Source organism: Serinus canaria, chromosome 3 (genome assembly GCF_022539315.1).
Source record: "Serinus canaria isolate serCan28SL12 chromosome 3, serCan2020, whole genome shotgun sequence".
NCBI lineage: Eukaryota > Metazoa > Chordata > Aves > Passeriformes > Fringillidae > Serinus > Serinus canaria.
Window position 1 is genome coordinate 64,275,368 of NC_066316.1, and position 23,554 is coordinate 64,298,921.

Genomic DNA, 23,554 nt, shown 5'->3' on the forward strand with positions numbered 1-23,554 from the left:
ACTAGATCATTTTGTTACAATGTTCTGAAGTGAGTGTTGTGTATTTTTTCTTGCATGCTTTGCAAGGGATCAGCTGCCTTCTGCCATCTTCAACTTCATTTGTGCATTTTCACAAGTGGAATGAATAACTGAACAGGAATACAAAGATAATGATCCCTTCATTTACCTTTTCAGTGAAAGGTGTGCCCATTTTTACTAGTAGGCATCTGAATGTTAAGAAGCTCTCAGTTCCATGTCTGCCACAGTCAGCAGTTGTGCCACTGCCTTATCAGTCTCCTCAAACAAAAAAAAAAAAAAACCAAAACCAGCAAAAAAGTCAAAAAACCGACCAAAAATAAAATGCCCAAAAAACAACCAGAGGAAACTAGGAAAAGATCTAATTTCTTCCAAATGGCACTGGGAACTCTGTAAAATGTATTTGTAAAAGAAGTCAGTATCTGACTTTTGGGATTAAGGAACTTGCATGATGCCAATGCCATTGTGATCCGGATCTTTGCAGTACCTGGTATTCTGGAAAAATCTGAAAGTGCAAGGATTCATGAGTTCATAGGCAGCCTCAGCCTCGGCTGCCAAGAGACACGCCTTAGGGCATAGTCTGGAGCCCACGTTTTACAGCCATGTGAACATCCAGCCATGTTTGTGCTGCCTGGTTAAACCTTTCCCTAACCTGTGGGATCTGTGAGCCCTTCTCAGCTCTTGTGCAGCCTTGCTGGCAGTGCCCAAACTGCACACTGTGCCTCCACCCTGACCACAGTATTAATGGGCACTTCTGTACTCTCCTGGAACAAACCCAGATCGAGGGCACACACTGTATTCTGTAAAACTGAAAACCAGAGCAGTTTTAAGTCTTCATTATCCCACAAGACTATCAGGAGGGACCTGAAAGCAAAATAGTAATATGGTTTATGTAAGAAAGCCATTATTCTAAGTGGAAAGCGGAGCCAAACCAGGCAAGTGTTCCAAGCCCAGGACAAGAGAGCTTTTCAGGCTGGTAACTGCCAACACTGTCTCCATCCACTAGTCTGAAACAATTACTTTACCTTGTCCATTTTGCACCATGATTTCAAAAGAGGGTATCTCATGGATTTTTGAAAGGGCCTAATACATTTTTTTTGATAACTTGTTGAGCAAATATTTCTTCATGACTCAGCTAAGCACTAACAGTTACTAGTTACTATTAGATAATAGTAAATTGATAACTTGAGCTTTTTCTTGTAGGAACCACTACCTGATCGCAGCCTTTACAAACCAACATCTGCTACTTGCTCTGTAGTTGAAAAATCAGGTGCCCCAGTTGCAGGCAGCTGCACTGTTTTTCATACTGCTGCACTGGTTGTTTAGGCTACCAACACAGTGTGAGGAAGCACACGTGAACATCTCCAGGAATTCACAGAGAAGACAGCTCTGCCGTACCAGACACCAGGTAACTGCTAACAAATGTGCAGCAATAACTGTGTCTCATTATTAGAAAATAGCAGCCTGGTTTTGTACCTTGCAAAACCAGCACTGTAAACTGATTAAAGTTGTCACTGAATGCATATGCCAGAGAAAGGGCTTGTTTTGAATTTTCATAGTGATCAATTTATATTTTAAGTGCAGATCTCAGCAGTGCATTTGTATCTGTATCTATTACATTGGTTGCAACAGGACCATTTTATAAAACAAAAGGTATTTTTCTTCTAGAGACATATCTAGGGGTTAAAACATTTCCTCTTTGTAATCCCCATGAGCCAGTCTCTTGCTGGAAACACTGTTTCCTGAAGGTGAGGATTTAGGCAACATCTACAAGTACCTGGGAGTTTGTGTTTGCAAACAATGCAGGAGAGGTAACTGAACTTCCGTCCACTGATTCACCAGACAGGAGTCCTATGCAGAAATCCTCTTCCAACAGCATGTGGAGTAGCAATTCAGAAAAACCTGATTTGTCATCTAAAGCGTTTTCCACACAAACTTTTCCCCAAACATTCCAAGACCGTTCCCTTCTTTGCTGGCCAAACATTCTTCAGATGAACTCACGGATAGTAAAATAATATAGTCAAGAGATGAAGTATCCACGGCAGCTTTCTTATTCATTAAAATTTAAATAGGACGGGGAGGGAAAAACAACCCAGCATGCTAGACATTAAAATTTGTAATCTTAGTTTTATTAAGGCACTGAAGTAGTTACTTTACATCGTAACTTGACAATAAGGCATCTAAAGGATATAATTTTGTTAGAAAAGTGTTTATTTACCCCTCCACCAACTGTAAAATTTTGTATTAAAATACAAACTGTGTACATTTCTTTTGATATGTTTTTATTATAGAACTATCAGTGTTATTGTAGTACACTTTTTGATTAAGATCTTACATCTTTGGTTAAGATCTTGCAGTGATTTTTGTTTTGATTGCCTATCAAGAATTCATCATTAATACAGGCTAACAATAGGAGGTCCTGGGAGTGAGAAGCTCAATGGAGAAAAGTTTTAAGATCGCTCAACACTTTGAAGCTATGGGGACATTAAGCTGTGCTCTGTGATATTGCAAGACTTGAATGGATGTATGAAAAACATGCAAATACCTTCTCATAGGCACCAAGAAAATATGCAAATAAAACAGAAGACAATCGCTGGGACCCTAAGAAGGGCAATATGTTTCTACCTAATCTCTGCCACTCTTTCCCTGTCCTCCCCACGCCCCATGCACACTTCTCCGTTTCTTTTTTTTTTCTTTGCCCCTTTTACTATTAAATAAAATATATCAATTTTATCACACCAACATTTAACCTCGTTTGGTTTTATCATGTGTTTTGAATATATTTTGATCCCACAAATTTCTTTCTGTTTGATATATAGAGACCTAGTTTTCTTTGCTCTTCTGGGTTTAAACCGGATCGTAACATCCTGGAACACGATTTTGATATAGCACTAGCTAAAACCCAAACTATTTCAAATAATTGTAGAGCATGTCACTGGGTTGCTATACGCAGGGAAAAAATACAGATAAGAAACTGTTCAAAATACTGTACTGTAAATTCTAGGCATAAGCAAAAACTTTAGAGCCTGCAGCAAACCCTGGGGGTTTTTTTGTTACATTAAGAATAAAATCCCATAACTCTTCAGACTCAGTTACGCCCTCATGAAGAAGGGGGAAGTGGCAGGTTTGTCGTGCAGCTCTCTCTAAAGAAGCCAAATTTAGACTTCGAGGTGTAATCCACGGGGGTGGCGAGGGAGCTTGTAGGAAGCAGCTTCGGCTGCCTCGAGGCTACCCCTGCCCACGCCTCGCAATCCTCCACGCTGTGCAGGGGCAGCGTCTCTCTCCCCGGGCTGCAGAGAGCGGCACAGAGAGCCTGCAGGTGGATCTTTTGTTCCCGAGAGGCCGAGCAGCTGGAGCGTCCCCCGTGCCCACGGAGCGCCCTCGTGCAGGGCTTGCCGCCCCTCTCCTGCTCCCGGGCGGGCCGGTTCTCCCGCGGGAAGCGCCCCGGCATCCCGCCCGACCCCAGCCGCCCTCCGCCGCCCCGCCCCGCTCAGGCCCCGCCGGGCCCGGGCGTGGAGCGGCGCGGAGGGGCGGGGACGGAGCCGCTCCTCCCGCCGGGTGAGGGAGCTGCGGCCGCTGCCTCGGCGCGGCGGGAAGCGGCGGGAGCGGAGCGGCCCCGCTGCAGGTACCGAGGAGGAGCCGGGCGGCCTCGGAGCGCTGCCCGCCTCGCCTGCCGGGTGGGCTGCAGCGAGCGCAGCAGCGAGCGCAGCGCATCCCTCGCTGCCCGGCGCTGAGCGGGACGGGACGCGCTTGGGGCAGCGCCCACCTGGCCGCCTTCAAAACTTGCCGTGCGGGAGGGCCGGGTAAGGGGCTGCGGCAGCCGCCTGCCCTTATCGCCTGCACAGCGAGGGGAGAGACACCCGGGTGCCTTCTCGCACTACCGGGAGGAGCGCTCCGCCTCTCCCCGCCCACCCCGGCGGCACCGGCAGGCGGGGGCGGGGCGGGCTGGGTTGGCGGGAGCCGTCACTGAGGGGCGGGAGCCTCGGCCCGGCCCGGCCCGGCCCCGGTGCCTGCCGCGGTCCTGGTGCCGGGCAGCGTCGGGGCGGAGGTGCCACCCTGACGAGGTTTCCCTGCCGAGCTCCGGAGCCGCGCCCCGCCGCCGCGCCCCGCCCCGCCTCACCCGGCTCCTCGCTGGGCTTTTCCCAGGGTAAAACAAAGTTTCCCGCCCGGCGCGCGGCCGTAGCGGGAAGCGCCGCCGTGTGAGCGCCCCCCCGCGCCTTGGCCGGCCCGCGCAGCCAGGGACACCATGGTGCTGAGCGCGGAGCAGGTCAGCCTCATCGGGCAGGTGTTCGAGTCCTACGTGCTGGAGCACCACAGGGACGAAATCCTGGCCATCCTGAGGGAGGCGGACGACCAGGCGCACTACCCGGTCGTCGTCGACGCCTTGACGCTCTTTGAGACCAACATGGAGATCGGGGAGTACTTCAACGCCTTCCCCAGCGAGGTGCTCCCGATTTTCGACAGCGCGCTGCGCCGGGCCGCGCTGGCAGCGCTGCAGGACAGCGCGGAGCCGGCACAGCTCAGTCTCAAGCAGAACCTCCACGCCAGGGTCTCGGGTGAGTGGCGAGGCGGGGGCTGCAGCGAGCTTCACCTCCCAGCCAGGACTGCCAACATTCTTGGCTCTTCGGGGAAACTGCCAAAATTTCCGTACACTGTAACCGGCTATTGGGGCGCCGTGGAATGAGCAAGTTTAATTCTTGCCGTTCCAGTGTTTGACGCAGAAGGTATCCTTAGTGTTTATTGAGCAGCAGGGGACACGTGCAAACACGTGTAGACCGAGTCCCCAGAGAAAAGCTGTGGCCATCCCCACTGGGCTGCGTGTCTCCCGCTGGGTCAGGGCTTACACTAAAGCCTTTCCAGAGCAAAGACTCCTCCGAAGTGGCAACTGGTCTCACATTATTTCTTTTAGACAGAAGGTGTAGAGAGAAGAAAAGGAAAAAAGGGAAAAAAAAGTCCTGGAGAAAAAAGTTTTAGGGGAAGATAAATAGTACCAAAGTTTTACTGTAGGTCGACTTCCCTACCATGCCAGTTGGTACTCAGTCCTTATTGGCTCCAGCCATCATCCAGAAGAGGCAAAGTCTAAATTTTGAGTTGTCATGTAACAATTTTGTCTGAAACTGTTGAATTTTGTGCTTAACTGTTATAAAATTGCTTGTTATAAAATTGGAAGGAACTGTTGGAAGGTGTGATCAATAGTGGAGGCTTCAGTAATTTTTTTCACTGCTGGATGATGTATTATTATTCCTTATTATTGGGAAATTTTTAGTAGCTTTCAGGTTTGGTAAATGTGGAGCGCAGGTTCTGGGATTGAAATGCCTTTTTTTGCCTGTTGTGGGAAACTGGGTCAGCAGTGGCACCATCCCTTCTGGTCATTTCTGATCATAACAATTTGGAGCAATAGTCTGCAAAGCCAAGAGCTGGCAGCCTGTGTTTCCCTCCCCTGCCCTGTTGTGGAGTGGCTTATGATCATTCAGTCTTTTGGCAGCTTGAATTTGGCTAAATCACAGTTGTTAAATAGGCCTGTGTTTCATTGCGGTGAGTTTCCATGAAAATGTTGTAATGACAATGTGTACATCAGAAATATATTTAGCCTGTGGTATTCAGGTGCTGAGGAGCTTGTACACAGCTGCTGAGTATGTGAGGTAAAAGGATGGCCTCTTGTGCTGGACTGAAATTTGACCTCAGGCACCTTCCTGAACCTATGAAAGCAGGAATGAGGTAAAACTTTCTGCCTAGTGTTGTGAGATGCATTTACATCATTCAGGGCTTCAGCATAAAAAAGACTCCAAGTATGTTTATTTGGAAAGCTATCAGGGAGTATTAAAAGGAATACAGCAAGGAGAGATATATCTGCATGAGTAGTGGTATCTTTAAGATATTCCTTTTCCTCATATCAGCCTCTTGCTGGAGCTGATCATTCCTCCAACAGTGATGTTTTGTCTAAATATTCCCTTACCAACCTCTGGCAAAATTAGCCCCTTTGATCAAATAGTTTTAGTAACTGATAAAAGCAAGCCTGACTGATCATTGGTAGAATAATTCAGTCAGCAGACTCACAGATAATTCCATCCATAAGCTGGAGAGAAGTTGGTGAAGAACAGGGGGAGTTATCCTCGAGAGGTCCAGCTGGATCAAAATAACCTCTGTCCGCAGAATTTGGTTAATGTACTGTACCACTTAAAGGCTCACTGCAGAAGAAACAAAAGAAATAACCTAAATTTTCTGTAGCCTTTTTTCCACCCAAATTTTCCCATGATACTGTTACCTTTTAAGGGGGTGCTGATTACCTTCAGGACTCTCATCTTGATATGCCACCTCCCATTCCCATGTCAGATAGGGAGGGAATAAGAATGTGGTGCCTTATTCCTGCTGGGAGCAGCAGGCAATTACCATGAGTTTGGTCATGGTATCTGTGTGTCAGGCTTGGAATTAAGTGAGGAAAAGTGATTTTGCATACACCAGATATAAGAGACAATCTCAACACCTTCTACCAATATGGACAGGGCATCTAGTGGTTCAAAAAAGGATGGAAGGAATGTGGCTGTGCAGTAATTAATAATGGATGATTATCCTGAGTTCACTGAAGAAAGTAAAAGTTCTTTATCTGAATTTCAACATTGTAGGAATTCGATTGTATAGCTTCTACTTTTTGCTACAAATCCTTTAAATGATTTTTCCTTATTTATCATTGGCCTGAGCTGCGTTTGTTACTGAAGTCCAAGCTGCTTCTGATATTTCAAATAGCTTTTTTGTGACTAATACAAAGAGGCACATACTCAATTAAAGAATTTGTCAAGCAGCCTAGTATGATCAGAATGAAGGCTCTTTTTGTCACATTTAGACTCTTGTCTCCTCAAAATTCACAGAGATGATCATCATATATCCTGACAACAGTGCTGCAGCTCTCTCTAGTGTAAGATGTGATGCATTTTTCAAAGCTTTTTCAGGGGCAGCAATACTGAACTAAGAAAAAAAAAAGCCAAAACAGGTGGAGAAATAACGGATTTTTCTTTTCCCCTGAACTGACTAGAAATGCAAATCTGTGGTAGAATGAAAATTTCAACAGGCTCGGTAGAACATTTAAATAGCTTTATTAGAGTCAAACAGAAAAAATTGTTTGCAGTTTTACAAAATACTTTCTCCTGATTATTTAATTCTACTTTTTCTACTTTATCTCTTACCTGTTAAAATTAGTTCAATAGTTAAAAATATTTTCTTTGAACAAAAGCAGAAGGTCAAGCGTGGCTTAAAAACCTTAAACTGGAATGTTTCTACATGTCTGAAATAAGGAATTTGTGGTTGAAAACACTGAAATAAATATGACTTTTTTTTTTTCCCCAGCCAAAGTCACTGAGGATATTTGACCCAAGTGCACAAATAGTTTTGGTCCCCTTAGAAACATTATTTCCTAGCAGATTTGTAGTTTCACATCTCTGTAGAAAATATTCCAAAATATTTTGGAAGTAAAGATAAGAAATTAAGTTTATAATTACTTGTATTTTGTAGTTCATTACTAATTTCTGAGTAGGCAATATTTTGCTCGGGTGAGCATTTCAAGACCGTATACTTTGATAAGGACTTTGTAGGTTGTTGATATTAATCTTCCTGAGGATTTCAGCCACTCTGGTGCCAAGTGATGGGTGAACTCTGGAGCCTGATCAGCACACAACTGAACGGGCTGCTGGGGTGGAATTAAGGGAGAGCAAGTGGAAAGTGTCCTGTCACTATGCATTTGAATATACAAGTTATTTTGCTTTGCCTGTGTTCATAACCCCTTTGGATTCTTTTTATGCTGTCTTCCTTGTGCTCAAGGTTTACTGGTATGCAATGTAGATTTAAGGTCAAATGCTCTCCGACTGTGAGTTTGTCTGGACTTGAAAATTCACACAATATTAGGAGCTACACCTGTTTAACTGTGGGAATAACACTGGACCACAATTAAGTAGCATAACTAAAAATTTGTCACTCAGATAAACCAGTTGTAGAATAAATGGCATCTGCAAAAAGAACATCTGAATTAATACAGATATGAGAACATCAGGATCTGTTTCCATGAATGGAAACTGTTTGTGACTATTCACCCCTTGGCAAGAGTGGGAGAGTAAACTGGCAGCATTTTCAGCTAGTGCTCAGTGTCTGATGATTTTCACCATCTGAGGACGGTGAATCAGATTTATGGTACAACAGATGAATAGTTGAATCATGTTTATGAAACACTAATAACAACGGCTACTGTTTATATGTCTGGCACCTTTTCTGTTTAACTGCATTGTAAGTCTTTATTTGATAAGCATAGCCTTATGCTGTACATATTTCTGTCTAACAGGTTTGCCTGTTTGCCCAGAGCTGACTCGAGAGCACATTCCTAAATCCAAGGATGTGGGGCACTTTCTGTCTGTTACTGGGACTGTCATACGTACCAGTTCCGTGAAGGTTTTGGAGTTTGAGCGGAGTTACATCTGCAACAAGTGCAAGCACGTGTTTGCTGTCAAGGCTGACTTTGAGCAGTACTACGCGTTCTGTCGTCCAGCAACCTGCCTCAATGAAGAGGGCTGCAACTCAACCAAGTTCATGTGTCTCTCTGGAACAACCTCTTCTCCTACCTGCTGCAGGGACTATCAAGAAATCAAAATTCAGGAACAGGTAAAGAAAAAAAAAAAAAACAGATAAAAGAGGAAGGTGTTAAAGTATAGATGTCTGCTGTTGTTTGAAACAAATGCCTGAGACGACTGAAAGGAGCCAGGTAACCCATTGGTCAGAGATTTCCTGTCAAAGAGTTAAAAATTAGGCCAACATGTAGACCATACTTCTGTTACTGGGTAATTCCATTCAATATTGTACAAAACACCAGGAGTCAGTGAATAGAAGAAATTTCCATAGATGAAATTCCATTCCGCTTTGAATCCCTGTAACACCAAGTGTGCATTTTTTCTCTAAGCACTTCCTGTACATGATGCTGTTGTTCAATACTGGTTCTGAGGACTAAAGCTAGCCCAGTGTTGGCCAAGGCCAGCTGTAGCTGTGCAGTGTGGTCAATACATGGTGTCTGCAAATGTTCGTCCCTTCAGCCAATCTGAACTCAACAATTATTGCATATGTGACCCTTACAGAACCTGCGTCCAGAATTTGCATTTGGTTTCTGATGGTAGCCCTGGGTGGAAGTACAGACAGGGTGGAGGAGAAATGTGTGAAGTTAGAAATTAAGGTCTTAAAAGTTCAGAATACCAAAACTAGTAAGGGAATAAACTTTCTAGGAAATAAGCCCGACATTGCATGAACATATAATGATTACTTCTGGCATATGGGAAATCTCCATAACTTAGATTTAGTTATACACAGATCTCGCTGGTAGGAAGGATTTTCAGCACCATGGACTTGTTAAAATAGTAAAGTTAAACTAGCAGTGAATTTTCCTTGTGTTTCCTACTGAGCTCTGCAAATAACTGTGCATGTGCCATCAGTACTGACAGTGATGTGAACTGCCTGTGGCCATTTACATAATACACCAGGGTGAATTAACCTTCCTAGGCACCAGAGAGTGAATACATTTAGAATTCTGGCATGTATGACCTGGGCTGCAGAATGAAAAGGTACTTCTGACTGTTGTTCTTGTGCAATGGATACTCTCAAAACTATTGCAAGCTCTAAGTGTAAATGGAAAGATTGCTGGTTGGAAATGGACTGTGACAAGATTGCACAGGCTTTGCCCTGGAGGAAAGAAAAAGTATTACAGGAGTTACTGGCACATTTGTCAATATATATTTGGGTTTTCCTGTTTTTGATTTAATCCTTGACACCTAAACTCAATCTCAAACTGTCAGGTCATGGTTAAATACCAGAAAAATATAAGGAATATTCACTCAGCATCTACTTCAGTGTGTCAGCTGACACTTCAGAAGTGTTAGCTAACCTATGCACATGCTTCAGTAAACAAAGTCAACTTTACGTATCAAAGTAGTACCTAGTAATAACTCAAACTATAATAATAAAAAAAAAAAGGATTAGTCTTTCAAATGACCTCTTTTAGTGAGCTTTCTTCAGCAAGATATTGAAATCACACAAGATCTCCCAGCATTGAGCACCTTCTGCTAGTTTAATACTCAATCCCATTTCCTTTAATATCAGCATTAAACTTTCATTGTAAAGTTCAGGGCAGCATTGGCATCCTTACTGTAAGTTTTGTGGTAAAAATCAAGAACTGACCTCAGTTCCAGGAAACGACCACAGGCCAGAGCAGCTGTAAAAGCTTTTGAAAAGTGCAGTTCTTAAGAAGTGCTTTTCCTTCCCATCCTCTAGGTTCAGAGGCTGTCTGTTGGAAGCATCCCTCGTTGCATGGTGGTTGTTCTGGAAGATGACTTGGTGGACAGTTGCAAGTCAGGTGAGGGTATAGCATAAATTGCCCATGTCTGTACCCACAGGCATTTTTAGTTTTCCACTTGAGATGAATCTCTGCCAGGAGGCTGTCAGTGCCGGGGGCTCCTCGAATGAGGCGCGTTTGTCTGTCCCAGTGCTGTTTCAGGCTGAACCTTAGCGTGGCAGCTGATGACCATTCCAGAAAATGTCATGCACCCCCCATGTCAGGTCACATCTTGACTGTTTGACAGATCAGTTTCAATAAGTAATGAGTTGTGACATACAGAAAGTACGTTAAACCTTGTTGGTGTAGAACACCAAACCTTCCCTGGAGATTGGGACACAGAGTGTGAGATGCTCTTCCATAGGTTTGGACAGCCAGGAAGGCCTGACCTCCTCTCTAAGGAGTAGAAAAAGCTACCTGGCATTCAAAGAAGCAGCTCATTGGCAGGAAGATGAATGGAGAGTGGACTAAAAAATCTCAGATGAGCACATTTCGACAAGAAATTAATTTGTGGTTGTACTTTCTCAGAAGAATGCTCTAGTCAGAATGTTAACAAGTGATTCTGGGGTTCATCACAAAGGTTACTGGCAGCCAAATAAGTTTTGACTAGTTTTTTTTTTTTTTTTGTAAAATCAATCTAATTGAAACAGCTTCTACAATTTACCAAGAATTCCTCTCTTCTAAAAAAGGAAACAAGCAGAGGTATATCTTTAAGAATTCACCTCCTTTAAACAGAAGTGGAAAGACATAACAAATTCCTACCAGAAACTTAAACAACCCATCTTATCTTTGTTTTGGACTTCCAGTAAATGCAGGATGTTTTGCTTTTTGTTGTTAGATTTTTTTAACCTTGTTAACTGTAACACAGGATCTAGATCACATTATTGTGTGTTACAGCTAGCTGAAGTGTCTACATGTCTCAAGTCAGTTTTTTTTTGTTATTTTACTAATTTTTGTTGTTACCTCTAGGAGATGACATCACAGTGTATGGAGTGGTAATGCAGAGGTGGAAACCTTTCCACGAGGGTGCTCGCTGTGACTTGGAGCTTGTTTTAAAAGCCAACTATGTTAAAGTGAACAATGAGCAGCTAGCAGGGGTTGTAATTGATGAAGAAGTTCGCAAGGAATTTGAAGACTTCTGGGAAAGGCATAGGAATGATCCCTTAGCAGGTTAGTGCTTGAAAGCTGTTATCTGTGACACTTGATTGGATAGAGATGAAATCAGGAGTGAAAATACAGTTACTGAACACATTTTCATCCCATTATCCTATCTCACCACCCATTCATCAAGAATATATTTTTTTCACTACAAGAATACAAAATTTTTACTTTAATATTACTGGGGTGGGGGTGGAAGGAAGTACCAAACCTACTGCATTGATTGATCTTCATCCTCTGAGCTTTCTATTCAAGTCTTTCTTGGAACATTTATTAACAAGAAATTAAAAGGAATGTAAGTATAAGAGGAAAAAAAAAGAAAAATGTTTTATAATCAAGAAAGAAGAAGCATAGTTCTCAGAAGAAATAGTGTGGATCAGATCTGCCTTTAGTCAGCACAGCTGCTCCTCTGGGCTGAGAGAGCTGACACACTGTCTCTGCATCCCAAATTAAGCTCTGCATCTTTACCATAGGGATTAGCAAATCCCATCTTTAACACAACTCTGGGATGCCTAGGTCCTTGAGTTAGGTGCAGGGAGGCCTTCCAATTCACAATGGCTTCCAGAACAGTCAATGTTCTGTGTGCTGGGTCCTAAACTTACCATGGTCCACAGTCAGCCAGCTTGGAATTACCAGTAGTTCTGTCTGGAGCTCTGTCCCTCTCCATAATCCGAGTGCCTTCTCCTCAACTCTGCAGAAGCTCAGTGGACTCTGTAGGGTCTCCATTACTTTATTAGGCTGACAGTCTGTTTTGTAAAACCCTGCAAAAGGCTTAGTCTTTCTTCTTTAAAGACAAACAGAAGGAAAAGCAGGTAGAAACCTCCCTCAAATGAGCCTGCTCAGAATAAGAAAGGGTAGATCTGTTGGTGTTAAAGATTCTTCAGAACTGCATATCCTGGAAAGCAATTTAAATTTCTAGCTTCCTGCTGTTTGGAATGATAACATTTCTTTCTTCTGCTATTGGGAACGAGAATATTTCTCATCACTCTCATTAGAACTATTCAGAAAGTAACCCAGGATCTTCTTTGGAGGTCCCTTTAATCTTTCATTCTCAGGACAAATTTTGGAAGCCTGCGGGGAGCAATGTGATTTTATCTAATATTACCCAATCTGAATAAATAAATTTGAAGTGGCTATAAGAAAGTTGAGGTGGAAATTAGAAGGACCCGACTGCCCAAGGTGTCTGTTTCAGTCTATTTGAATTTGAGTTGAAATTTAGGGTAAAAATTGAATCTGACTAAGGAGTCTGAGGCCACAGAATGTGTGTGTGCCTGTTCTGTTTTTCAAGATATAATTATAGCTACTACTGCATTTTATGTCAGTCACTTAATGGTGCTAATTCCTAACTGTGAAGTTAAATCTTGAAAAATTTAACTTTTCAAACTGTTCAGCCACACTGCTCGGTACGTGGCTGAACAGCATTGTTCAAATTTCACTTTTGGATGAACAAAGATGTGTTAATTCCTTCAGAAGACCTCCAAATGAAACACATATACTTTAAGTCATCCATTAGGTCTCTGTATTTTGCCAGTAGCAGGTACTTGCATCTAAATTTAAAACATGAAGTTAAGCTCTCAAAATGGGTCACTCTACTTTATTCCCTAGCAATGGAAGTAACACATGGCATATAACCTGAGACTCCTTATGTGCTGGTAGGGTCAGAATCTCAAAGAACAGAATTGATCCTGTTACATATCTTCCACACCATCAGCATTTTCAGAGCAGATTGGAATATTCTGCTGCTGGAAAGACACTATAGTGGGGAGGAGGAGAGGGACCTGTGACACAGAGGGATCAAAGGAGAAGGAAGGTAACAGTGAGAAAATGAGCACACTATGTGTGCACAGGTTTAAGGCAAAATAAGTGTTACAAGTTTTCTTAAATGTTAAACACAACAGTTCTCAAGGGGACATTTTGAAATCTGTAAATTTTTAGGTTTCATAGCTTCTACACTTCTAAATGTGGAACAAAACAATTTGCATGATGGCATTTCATTCCTTAAATTGCAATAGGATTGGCTTTGCTCCTTATGACTGTGACTTACTTAACTTCTGTGTCATGAAGGAAGTTTGGATCAAACAACCACTCTAGGTGCCATTTAAAGAAAAAAAAAATTAAAATCTTCTTCCTACCCTACTCTTCTTGCCCAACTGATTATTTGTCAGTTTACATGGGAGTCCCTGGGAAGCCAAGTTTTAACTCTGCTGAGTGCCATTTTTGCTCCTGTTTTAGGGAGGAATGAAATTTTGGCTAGCTTATGTCCTCAAGTTTTTGGATTGTACCTGGTGAAGTTGGCTGTAGCCATGGTGCTTGCTGGTGGTGTGCAGAGGACTGATGCTGCTGGAACTCGAACCAGAGGTTTGTATTGTTTCTAAAAGTATCACATCCTTTGTAACTGTCATTCCCATCCCGGTCCTCACCCACATCCCCCCCCTTCCCTTCCAAACTCAAACCAGTAAGAACTTGGAAGCATAATCATCCCATTTTCTTGAGTGAGAACAAATTTTAATAAATTTTGATTATTCTTCAGAAATCTCAGACAAGTTAAAGTGGGTGTCTAGACTTCCTCTTTTTACTTTAATTTTTCCCAAATAAAACCCAATAGAAGGAGACTTTTAGGTTTCCATTAGGTAGAATATTAAAGGCAGCTGTTTTATCTGAAACATCTCACTTTTTATTATATAAGTGACATTTTGAATTTATTTCTAGTAGAATATTCCCAGCAGTATTTGGCATCAAAGGATAGAATCTTAATGTTTCCTTAATGTGGATCACTATAGTATGTTAAAAGGAAAAATTAAAGGATTAATTTTACTTCCTAATGCCAGACTTTTCCATCTGTGATTGTCACTATATCTCACTTAGTCTTGTAACTCCAAGTTACCTGCCTGCTGATTTGCCTTCTGTTGTTGTTAGATGGCAAATATGCCATGTGCCAGGTGGTACACAGATCATAATCTATGTAGGTCAAAATAATTTTAAAAAGTATGTCTCTGTATACAAATACAGGATTTTCTTAATGCTCTAACAGCTAAATAAAATTATAGACTTTATATTTGAATTGAAGTTGGGTTTTGTAGAAAACAGTGAAAAAAAATTAGAGCACTTTACTGAGATTGTAGCACCTGAATTATTTACTTCTGTAATTTCATTGTTATGAAAATACAAAGTTGTGTAACTGTTGGCAAACAATTAATTAAGCAAAACAGCCTGCTGATTTTATTAGTCCATTTTGCCATAATTTAAATAACTGAATAGTGGAATGGTAACTAAACCTGGTATCCTTCTCTTTCATAATCAGAATGAGCTGAGTCTGAGAAATGAGCATTCTAAAATGTAAGAACTCACATTACAGGAAGTGTCAAATACCTGCAAACACTTCACAAATACTCAACTGTATATATTTGTGTCTAAATTACTTTATTAAAAAATGTATTTATCACACCAAATAAATAGTGCAGAATTACATATTTTAATGTATATATAGTGCTAAATTTTAGATGAATATGACAAGTATTATTTAATCTGAGCATTTTGTGTCAATGTTTGTCTGTATATGAACTGTCTACTCCTACATCACTGTTTTCCCTCAAGGTGAATCACATCTTCTGTTGGTTGGAGACCCAGGTACAGGAAAATCTCAGTTCCTCAAGTATGCAGTAAAGATTATGCCACGCTCTGTGCTTACAGCAGGTATTGGATCCACAAGTGCAGGTATGTGCTTCTTCAGCTGTAACAGGTTATCTCTCACTCAGGTATGTTTGTATAGAAGCCTTCTATGTGTGTGAACATATGTGCTCAGGTTGTTGTGAGCACAGTTGAAGCAGAGAACTGCTGTGGAGGCATGTGCAGCCTGATCTGACTCTCTGCAGTCCTGCCTCTTTGTCTGTTTCCAGGAAGGACTGTGATGAGCTTCTAGCAGGGAGCCTGACAAGCCTCATCCAGAGACACCTCTCAATGCTTTGCTAGCAGAGAGTGATCTGGACCTGTATTTTTAGCATTTCCCAGCTATGACAAATACGACATCTTTCCAGAGCTCACGCTGTGTGATGAGCTAGCGTCATTTGGTTTCTCCTGAACAGATAATCTCCTCTCTTCTGTTCTTTTATGTGTTCTGTCTGGGTGCCAGTTTGATTTCTGTTTGCTTTCTGGAAATTCACCCCTGTGTTGAGGAATTATTTCTTACTCATGAAGATGGTTTTAAAATGGCTTCAGAAAGCAAGTGGGTTTTTTCCTTCTTTTTTCTTTTTTTTCTCTTTCTTCCTTTTGTTAAATTTAGGTATGTCCCAGCTGGCTCTCAATGACAGGCATCTTTGCAAACTCTTCTGGGACAATGTACAGGGTCAGATTACCTCTGCCAATGACTTTATTTGAACAAATGAATATACTGCTTGTATGTTTGAAATTACAAAATAATTAGGGTCAAATCCCAGTGTCTCAGGTAGCATGTGTAATTTGAATATTTCTCAGAGGGTGCTGCTTATCATTGTATGTCTGGGAAATAGCATTATTTGTATACGGGAGAACCAGAGGATAAATCTTCCTTAGCTGTGTATATACTCAGTCTTCCTTAGCTGTGGAGGTGGAACATGATGTTGAACATGCACACTCCTGTGTGCAGGGCACTTGTTATGAAACGCATATACCTCTGACTTTCCATTCAAACTGTTAACAAATAGGTCTGGAGAGAAGCCAGAGAGAAAATTTAGGCTTAGCATAAACTTTTCTCCATTTTTTGTTCTGTGTTAAGAACTGAGAACACTATGGATAATTTCAGATTTGCTAGGGGATTCGCAGTGACCTGGAGTGAAATTTTGCCATGTATTTCAGTGTGACTTTGCCCATTTTTTTAAGAAGTGATTTCCTGTGTACATTGCTCTCAGTCTCAGATGTTGCTGTTGCCTTCTTCACCACGTCTCCCTCCCATGCTTCACCTTCCATATGATCTGATTTTCAGCTCAGCCATGATGGCTAGGTTCAAAGACATGTCCCTGAAGACAAATATTGCAGTTTATATGCTTACTGTGGTATATGTGCACTAATGATGTGTGGAGATAAAGTTTCATCTCATTAAAGGATTGTCTTAGGCCTTTAGATCATCCGTATTTCACTTAAATATTCCTTATTTTAAAAAAACTTCTCTCTGTCCCTTTTTCCAAAACCTGACAGCAGCACCAGATTTCTACTTTAGAATTCTTCAGGACCGTTATCACAAGTGAAACTTGAGTGCCTAGCAAGGAATCTTATTAACCTAATTTAATTTCAGGGAACCTTTCCATGGCTAAAATTGCTGGACTAAGGTATTAATTTCTAGACCAGGAATTTGGATGTTGTTTGAATTACTATTTTCTTTGCTTTTCCTGTGCAAGGACTGTCTTATGCATCTGCTTGTAGCTACCTGTACCTAACATTGACTTTTGTCAACTTGCTCTCTGTGCAGAAGCTTCAAATTAGTTTGGAGAACTATTAAACTGCTTTACTTTCCTTGTCATAATTGAACACTTTGAATTACCAGTTGCTGCCTTCCCATGAGAGAACAGCCCTAATGCACATTCTTCCCTCCAGTGTATGAATATTAAATCTCTAAGTTTCACTTTCAGCTAGTTCCTTGCTGTATATAAAAATCAGACTGAATTGCATTTAATTGCTGGTTCTGGGATTGCAGTCTACATAGGCCAAAAGACACACCTGAGAGTGGGCAAACCCTAAATAACTCCTAAAAGGTGGGTCCTTCTTTTAGAGAAAACTACCTGTATCTAACCAGCCTTTGGAAAGATTCCGTGTACACTGATACCTTGTGCCCTTTACCCATCTGATACTGGTTTAGGACACAAGCTATTTAAGCATTGAATTAGAATTCTGTATCCCAAACTGTCATACCCGTTTTACTTGGTTTTCTGTACAAGTATTTATTTGTACCGGGACAGCGTATTAGGTCATTGGCATTCTCCTTGTGCCAAAATTCTCCTTCTTTCCTGGTATACCTTAGGCATCACATGCTCTGAGATCCACTATGATACTTTGTGCCCCTGCAGTATCATGTGCCTGCTGCAGTCCATTAACCCCTATGGACGTGACTTGAATTGGCTTGCAGAATTTCAGAATCCCTAACTCCTGAAGCCTAATTTGCTGTTGGGCCTCTGCTTTTTCAATCAGGTTCCTGCCTTCCGCTCCACTTTCTAAACAAAGTCTGTGCTGTTTTACCTGATTCAGAAAGTATAACCCAGGAGAAAACCCTGCTTTCTTGCTGAAGGTTTGGAAGACCTTCATCTTTCATCCCCAGGCTCAAGTTGCCTGCTTGCTGCAAACAGCCCTTAGAAGTGACAGATAATTTGTTCTCTGTTTCGAAAAAAATCAGAACTTTACCTCCACTCAGTGAATAAGTTTCTGAGCTCACTTATTTATTAAGTTGCCATTCTTGCAAACACTTAGCAGAAATTTTCTGTTGCAAATTCTCTACAAGATTAGGATTTATATGAGGAACCGGGGTTTGTTCCTCCCACATCTCTTTAATGACAGCTGGCAGGCAGACCAGCCCACACGCAACAACTCCATGGTAAAAATTTATTTGACCACTGTAGGACTTTGTGATCTGTAAATGAAAGATGAGGGAACCATCTGTCCCACTGTTTCGTTGTGTCTACACTGGTTTATTTTACAGGTCCGGTTCATTCTCCCTGACTTGTCTCTCATCTGAGAATCACAGGGAGTCATACAGCTACCTTTTATTTTTAGAAATTGATACATAGTTTTCCATAAAGATAGAGACTTAGGGAGGCTTAGCAAGATCTCTCTGGGAGTTCTCACCTTACTACTGAGTTAAATAAACTGTTTTGCAGGCCCCAGAGGCACAATGCTCCTTATGTATATTTGGATGAGATAATCTCTAGTAAGAAAATACTTCATTTACCTCTGCAGCTTGAGATTTGCAGTGATCGAATGGTGTGCAACAGGAACCAATGCATGCCAGCTGCTGGCAGCTCTGGAGCTCATGGACATCCAGGACTCAGAGTTAATCTGCTGCTTGCTAGTGCATATTCGAGTGTTCACACTTCTGAAAATTTTGTTTGGTGTTGCATCCATCCTCAGATTGATTGCTGAGAGAATTTTGTGAACTGTATTTAGAACAACTTGCCTAAAAATCTGGGAGACTATCAGCCGTTTCTCCAGCTCTCCAGTTCTGTATAACATACCTTTCTGAGCTGTGTGACATGCACCCCTGTAGCCTCTCCTCTAGAGCCTCTGCAGAGCCTTGCAAGTACTTCCTTTTTGCTGGTATTTTGCCATGTCTAACACTGTCCATATCATGCCAACAGCAGTTTGCTATTGATTTCCTTTCTTTTAATTGAAGGGAACTGACATGGGGGAAACCACTCCTTTTCTTCTTTCATGGTAAGCTTTCCCCTGCTAGGCAGGCTTCAGGTGCTAACAGCTGTCTCTGTTCTGATCCATTAGAAAACATTTCAAAGCCACTGACATGAGCCATCCAGCTGTGGTTATAAATAGAGTACGTGGTGTCAGTATCCTGAGGTATGCAAGACTCTGGAGATATTTTTCCCTCTGTGTAGATCTCCAAACTGTCCCTGTGCCTTCCCTAGTTGACATAAGCCAAAGTAGTTCCAGGAAACCATTTTCCACCATGGATTCATACCCTGTCCCTGATAAAGTTATTAACACAGATGCAGCCTATAGGCTGTCGCTTTTCTCTGATCATCACTTCTACCATGGGATTGTTTTCCTCAATACTTATAATTGTACATGAAATATTTTCTATCAGCATGTAACCTGAAAATATTTTCTTGAGCATGGCTTCACTGGCTGTTTCTTCAACAGCTGGGCCTCAAGTTGGAAAGCCCTTAGCTCTGTAGGAAGTCTACTAAACTTGTTGAAGAAATGAAATTTGAAGCTGTGATCAAATATTGTCAGACTTGCCCATCTGTAACAATGTCCCATCTCTTCTTTAATTCCCTTAATTTCTTCTAATGATGTTCCAAAATGGCTTTGTCCTGAGAGAGCTTACCTTGTCTACCTGCATGACAGATTATTTAGCCCAAGAGATACCTATCTTCAAAAATTTTGGGTTTTTTTCAAACAGTTGTATATCTGAATGCCCATAGTTAGTTCGGATGGGAAATACTGTGGGAACAGTATCTTGTCATGTTGGTTGAAGGTTTCAGGTCTTACACACTTCTAACACCTCCAGGCCAGCCTTCATCAGACTTTTTAATCCTGCTGTTGAAATGGCAGGCATTTCAAGCAGTTGAGTTTTGGACGAATAATAGGTATCTTCAGCATTTTCTTTACCATACTGTGAAGCCTGTCCTTCTTTCTAGTTTGTTTAAGTGTAGGTCTGCCCCCACCCCCAGTGAGAAAGGACAAACTGGAGGATACCTTTATTTTGAAAGGTTGGCATCCTTATCTCTTGGGACCAAGGGGCTTTTGGAGGGAGACCAAAGAACTCCATAAAAGTTTCAGCGAGTTCTTAACACTGCTGGTAACATGTAGCTGTTGTCTCTTGCATCTGGTGTAGCACACACACCTCTTTCCTCTGACTCTCTCTTGTCTGCAATCATACCCCTGCAGCTGTGGACAGCGAGTACCCAGCCATGCCTCCAAAACTGCATTACCTAAAGCTGGAAATGTTTAAATGTATCCTCCCTCCATCTCCCCCCCCCCGCAATGACCCCCTAAGTTCCATGTAGAAGCCTTTTGTTTGCCTTTAAGAAAGCCTTTCTAGTGCCTCCAGCTGGCTCTTCCTTACATCATTTTTGCCTGGACCAAAACTCAAGGAAAAAGCCCTACATCCATCTTCTCCAGCACTGCTCTCATATCACACACTACAAGACCAAGTACCTGTTAAGAAGCAGAACTGTAACTGCAAACAGAAATGGGAGGGCCTAGGAAGAAGAGTTCCACACACAATGTCAGCCCTTACACACCATCATTGTCAGTTTTGCTGCATCTGCCTGGTTAGCACTTAGCAGAGCCCTCCACCCAGCACCCACAGCAACAAAGTGTGTCTCTCAAAGTAAATTAGATCATCTGTACTCTTGCAGATGGATAAGGAGTAGGGTAGTTAGGTATGTGATTTGCTAGGAGTATACGTGCATAGCACGTTCGGGGTTTTTCCCTTTCCTTGCTACCAGCATTTTCAGAGGTCAGTGGACAATCAATCTAGCTACAAGTGGCAATCTTTCAGTCTGAGCTGACTTCCAGAAAACCAGCAGCTGAGACACTCCAAAGAAAATAATGGACTGTCAGGTCACCAGATTTCTTTGTGACTTTGTCACTCCCATCTCAAGTATACAGTGTCTGGTTAGCCATTAACTGTGGTTATTGTAGAAAAGCTCCAAGTTACTTCATTGTAGAAGACTGGTAGGTAGGGTTGGCTTTTTCAGTGGAGCTTTGTAAAGCCACTGGAAAGATGAAATGTCACTAGTCTCCATTTTGATGGAGCTGGAACCATTTTGCCTCCTTCAAAATGAAGTGTCATAGTAATTCAGATTGAAGGTGATGCCTGAATAAATCAGTGTCTATAAGCTGAGGGACAACTTTTTTCCAAGCTAGACATGAAAACCACACATTTTTCATCCATGTTACCTTGTCTGATCCACTTACTTCTTTGCACATGAATAACGAATGACAGTCTTCTAATATCCTGCCTGTTTGAGATGAAAACACAGTGAGATACATCACCAATCCTGTCAGCAGAATCTGTAGCATCACTGTGCATCTTGGTGGCCTCTTCAAGTAAAGGTTTGTGGCAGAGTGAAAACATCTTCAACCTTGTAATTGTAATGCTGTGGTGTCAGCACTGGTTGGCTGTGCACAGACCTGCTGTTTTAAAATGTTAGGAATCAGAGACAAGTCTTTACAGATGCCCTACATGCATTCTATCTTTTAATACCAAGTTTGTGCTGTGATATTGCCTGAAGTCTCTGGGGGACTGGAAGTTGGTTCCTCAAATTCTTTGTCTCTGGAATGTGATTTTTGTCAGGAAATGCGAAGGCAGGGTGTATGGATTACTAAGATCCGGACAAAGTTACGAAGACCTGAGGGACCCAGCCTCTCAAAAATCATAGAAATGCGATTTATCTTGCCAAGTTCATGAGGTAGGGTAGTTCATCACCAATTTTCACCAAGCACAGCATTATTTTTCTTGCTATTGGTGAGTCAGCGTATCCAAGCCACATGAGTGTATCAGGATAGGTGGTGCCAGACTTTACTGCAGCATCCCACCACAGTCAAGACTGAAGTTTATTGCACCCAAGTTCTCATGCACAGATGACTTCTTAAACCTTTTAGACTGACAACAGAGCTTCACTTTTCCATTCCTCTAAATTAATTGGTTTGCTGGGTGTCATCATTTTACTGCCTAAATTTTGCAGGTGGTTTTGCAGTAGCAGCAATAATGGTTTGCTTCCATCGCTGTGTGGCATAAGCTTCTAAAAAGCCTTCACGCTACCAGTGGGATGGATTCTGGTTGCAGCTTGTACTTGGATCATGTTTTCATTTGAATATTCAATAAAGGCAAGAGTCTGAGATACTACTACAGTAGCCTTAACATGAGGCAGACTTCATAAGCCTGTCATTCCTTCAGCAGATAACGAAGTTATTTACATGCTTACATTTATGAGATATCCTAAATAGACTTATAAATAGAACATAAAGTGCATGAAAAAAATCTCAAAATATCACTGCAGACCTAAAAGTTGCAATATAATTGAAAATCACAGATAAGGTTCCCAGAATTTCAGCCCTCATGTGAAGTAACTGCTAGTTCAGGGAACCAGTTCTTTGTTTTAAATCCTACTGATGAGAGTTAATATTTTTAGGTTTCTGGTTATTACTTTAAACAATTAGAGAAAGATTGTTACGAGCACATATTAGAACTAGGCCTCCAAAAATTAATGGATTTCACTAATTCATTCATCTACCCTAGATGACTACTGCTGAGTTTCCATACAAGAAGAACATTCAGATCAGGTAATTCCTTTCCAGTTTCAAAACCACACATTTGAAATGCAGACAATTTCACTAATGATGTGGGAAGACAGAAGCACTGTCTGGGACCTCTTCATCCCAATAGAGAATGCAGAAAGAGAACAGAAAGCATTCTGTATTTATTCAGAGCTACACTGTCAATGAAATCTGCCTTTTTTTTAAAGGGCCTGGAACCTAGACAAGTTCATAATTTGGGCAGTGACTAGTAAATAGAACTATATTCCTGTAATCTGGCATAACAGATTACAATTTAAATGCACATACAGGCACAGTGAATATAAATAAGGCTAATGAGGATTGGAAGGAATAACTAAATTCTTAAGTGTCATAATAATGGCTTGAGTCTTGACAGGTTACTTCTTAGTTCCTTTTATCTTCAAGGATGCCTCAGGTAATAGGCATGTCTCACTGCAAAAGCTTCAGGGCAAGTAATGTATTCTTGAGTGTCTCATGCCTGCCACAACAGGGTTTATCACAGTAAATAGGATTGCCTTAAAGGCTAAGAGGAAACAGAGAAGTTTAGAATTCCAGGTGTTTCAAAAAAACAAAAGAAAACACCCAAACTCCTTACTACTGCTGAAAAAGACTACAATAAAGCATGCCTGAAAATAAACATACTAATCAGCACTGATCCATAATAATCTTACAGAAGAGCATATTTGGGATATTCACACTATTGCTTTTGAGGCTTAGAAACTTCTTCTTGTAATTGCTTGCATCCTTCCAACCAATTGTATATGCTATTAGGGTGGCTGAAAAAGGGCTCTGTCCTGAGGTACCCACCCCAATCCACATGAAACACTGTCCTGAACAAATCCACAGTTTGACTAAACAGCAGCAGCAAGAGATTAAAAAAAAAAAATCCTAAAATCCAAGATAGCAGATGGTAAATCTCAAATTGCAGGCTTTAAGTAACAAGTATGTGCCTTGAAAGGAAAAGAAGCTTGCACCTAAAATTATACTGTGCTGTCTGCTTTCAGAGCAAAAGGACATTTCTTGACTTTGTTATTAAGAGATACT

The 23,554-nt window shown here is 41.7% G+C and overlaps 1 protein-coding gene across 2 annotated transcripts in view; it reads left to right on the forward strand.

Annotated features, from left to right (window-relative positions):
* Window positions 1–4,200: 4,200 nt before the first annotated feature.
* Window positions 4,201–23,554, forward strand: part of MCM9 (minichromosome maintenance 9 homologous recombination repair factor) — a 47,172-nt gene continuing 27,818 nt past the window's right edge. For both annotated transcript variants that reach the window (XM_030235507.2, XM_050972286.1), the window contains exons 1-6: window positions 4,201–4,571; window positions 8,342–8,658; window positions 10,312–10,393; window positions 11,342–11,542; window positions 13,763–13,888; window positions 15,125–15,244. In XM_030235507.2, coding sequence (XP_030091367.2) covers window positions 4,262–4,571; window positions 8,342–8,658; window positions 10,312–10,393; window positions 11,342–11,542; window positions 13,763–13,888; window positions 15,125–15,244 — 1,156 coding nt within the window. In that variant the 5' untranslated portion in view covers window positions 4,201–4,261. The remainder of the gene's footprint in view (window positions 4,572–8,341; window positions 8,659–10,311; window positions 10,394–11,341; window positions 11,543–13,762; window positions 13,889–15,124; window positions 15,245–23,554) is intronic.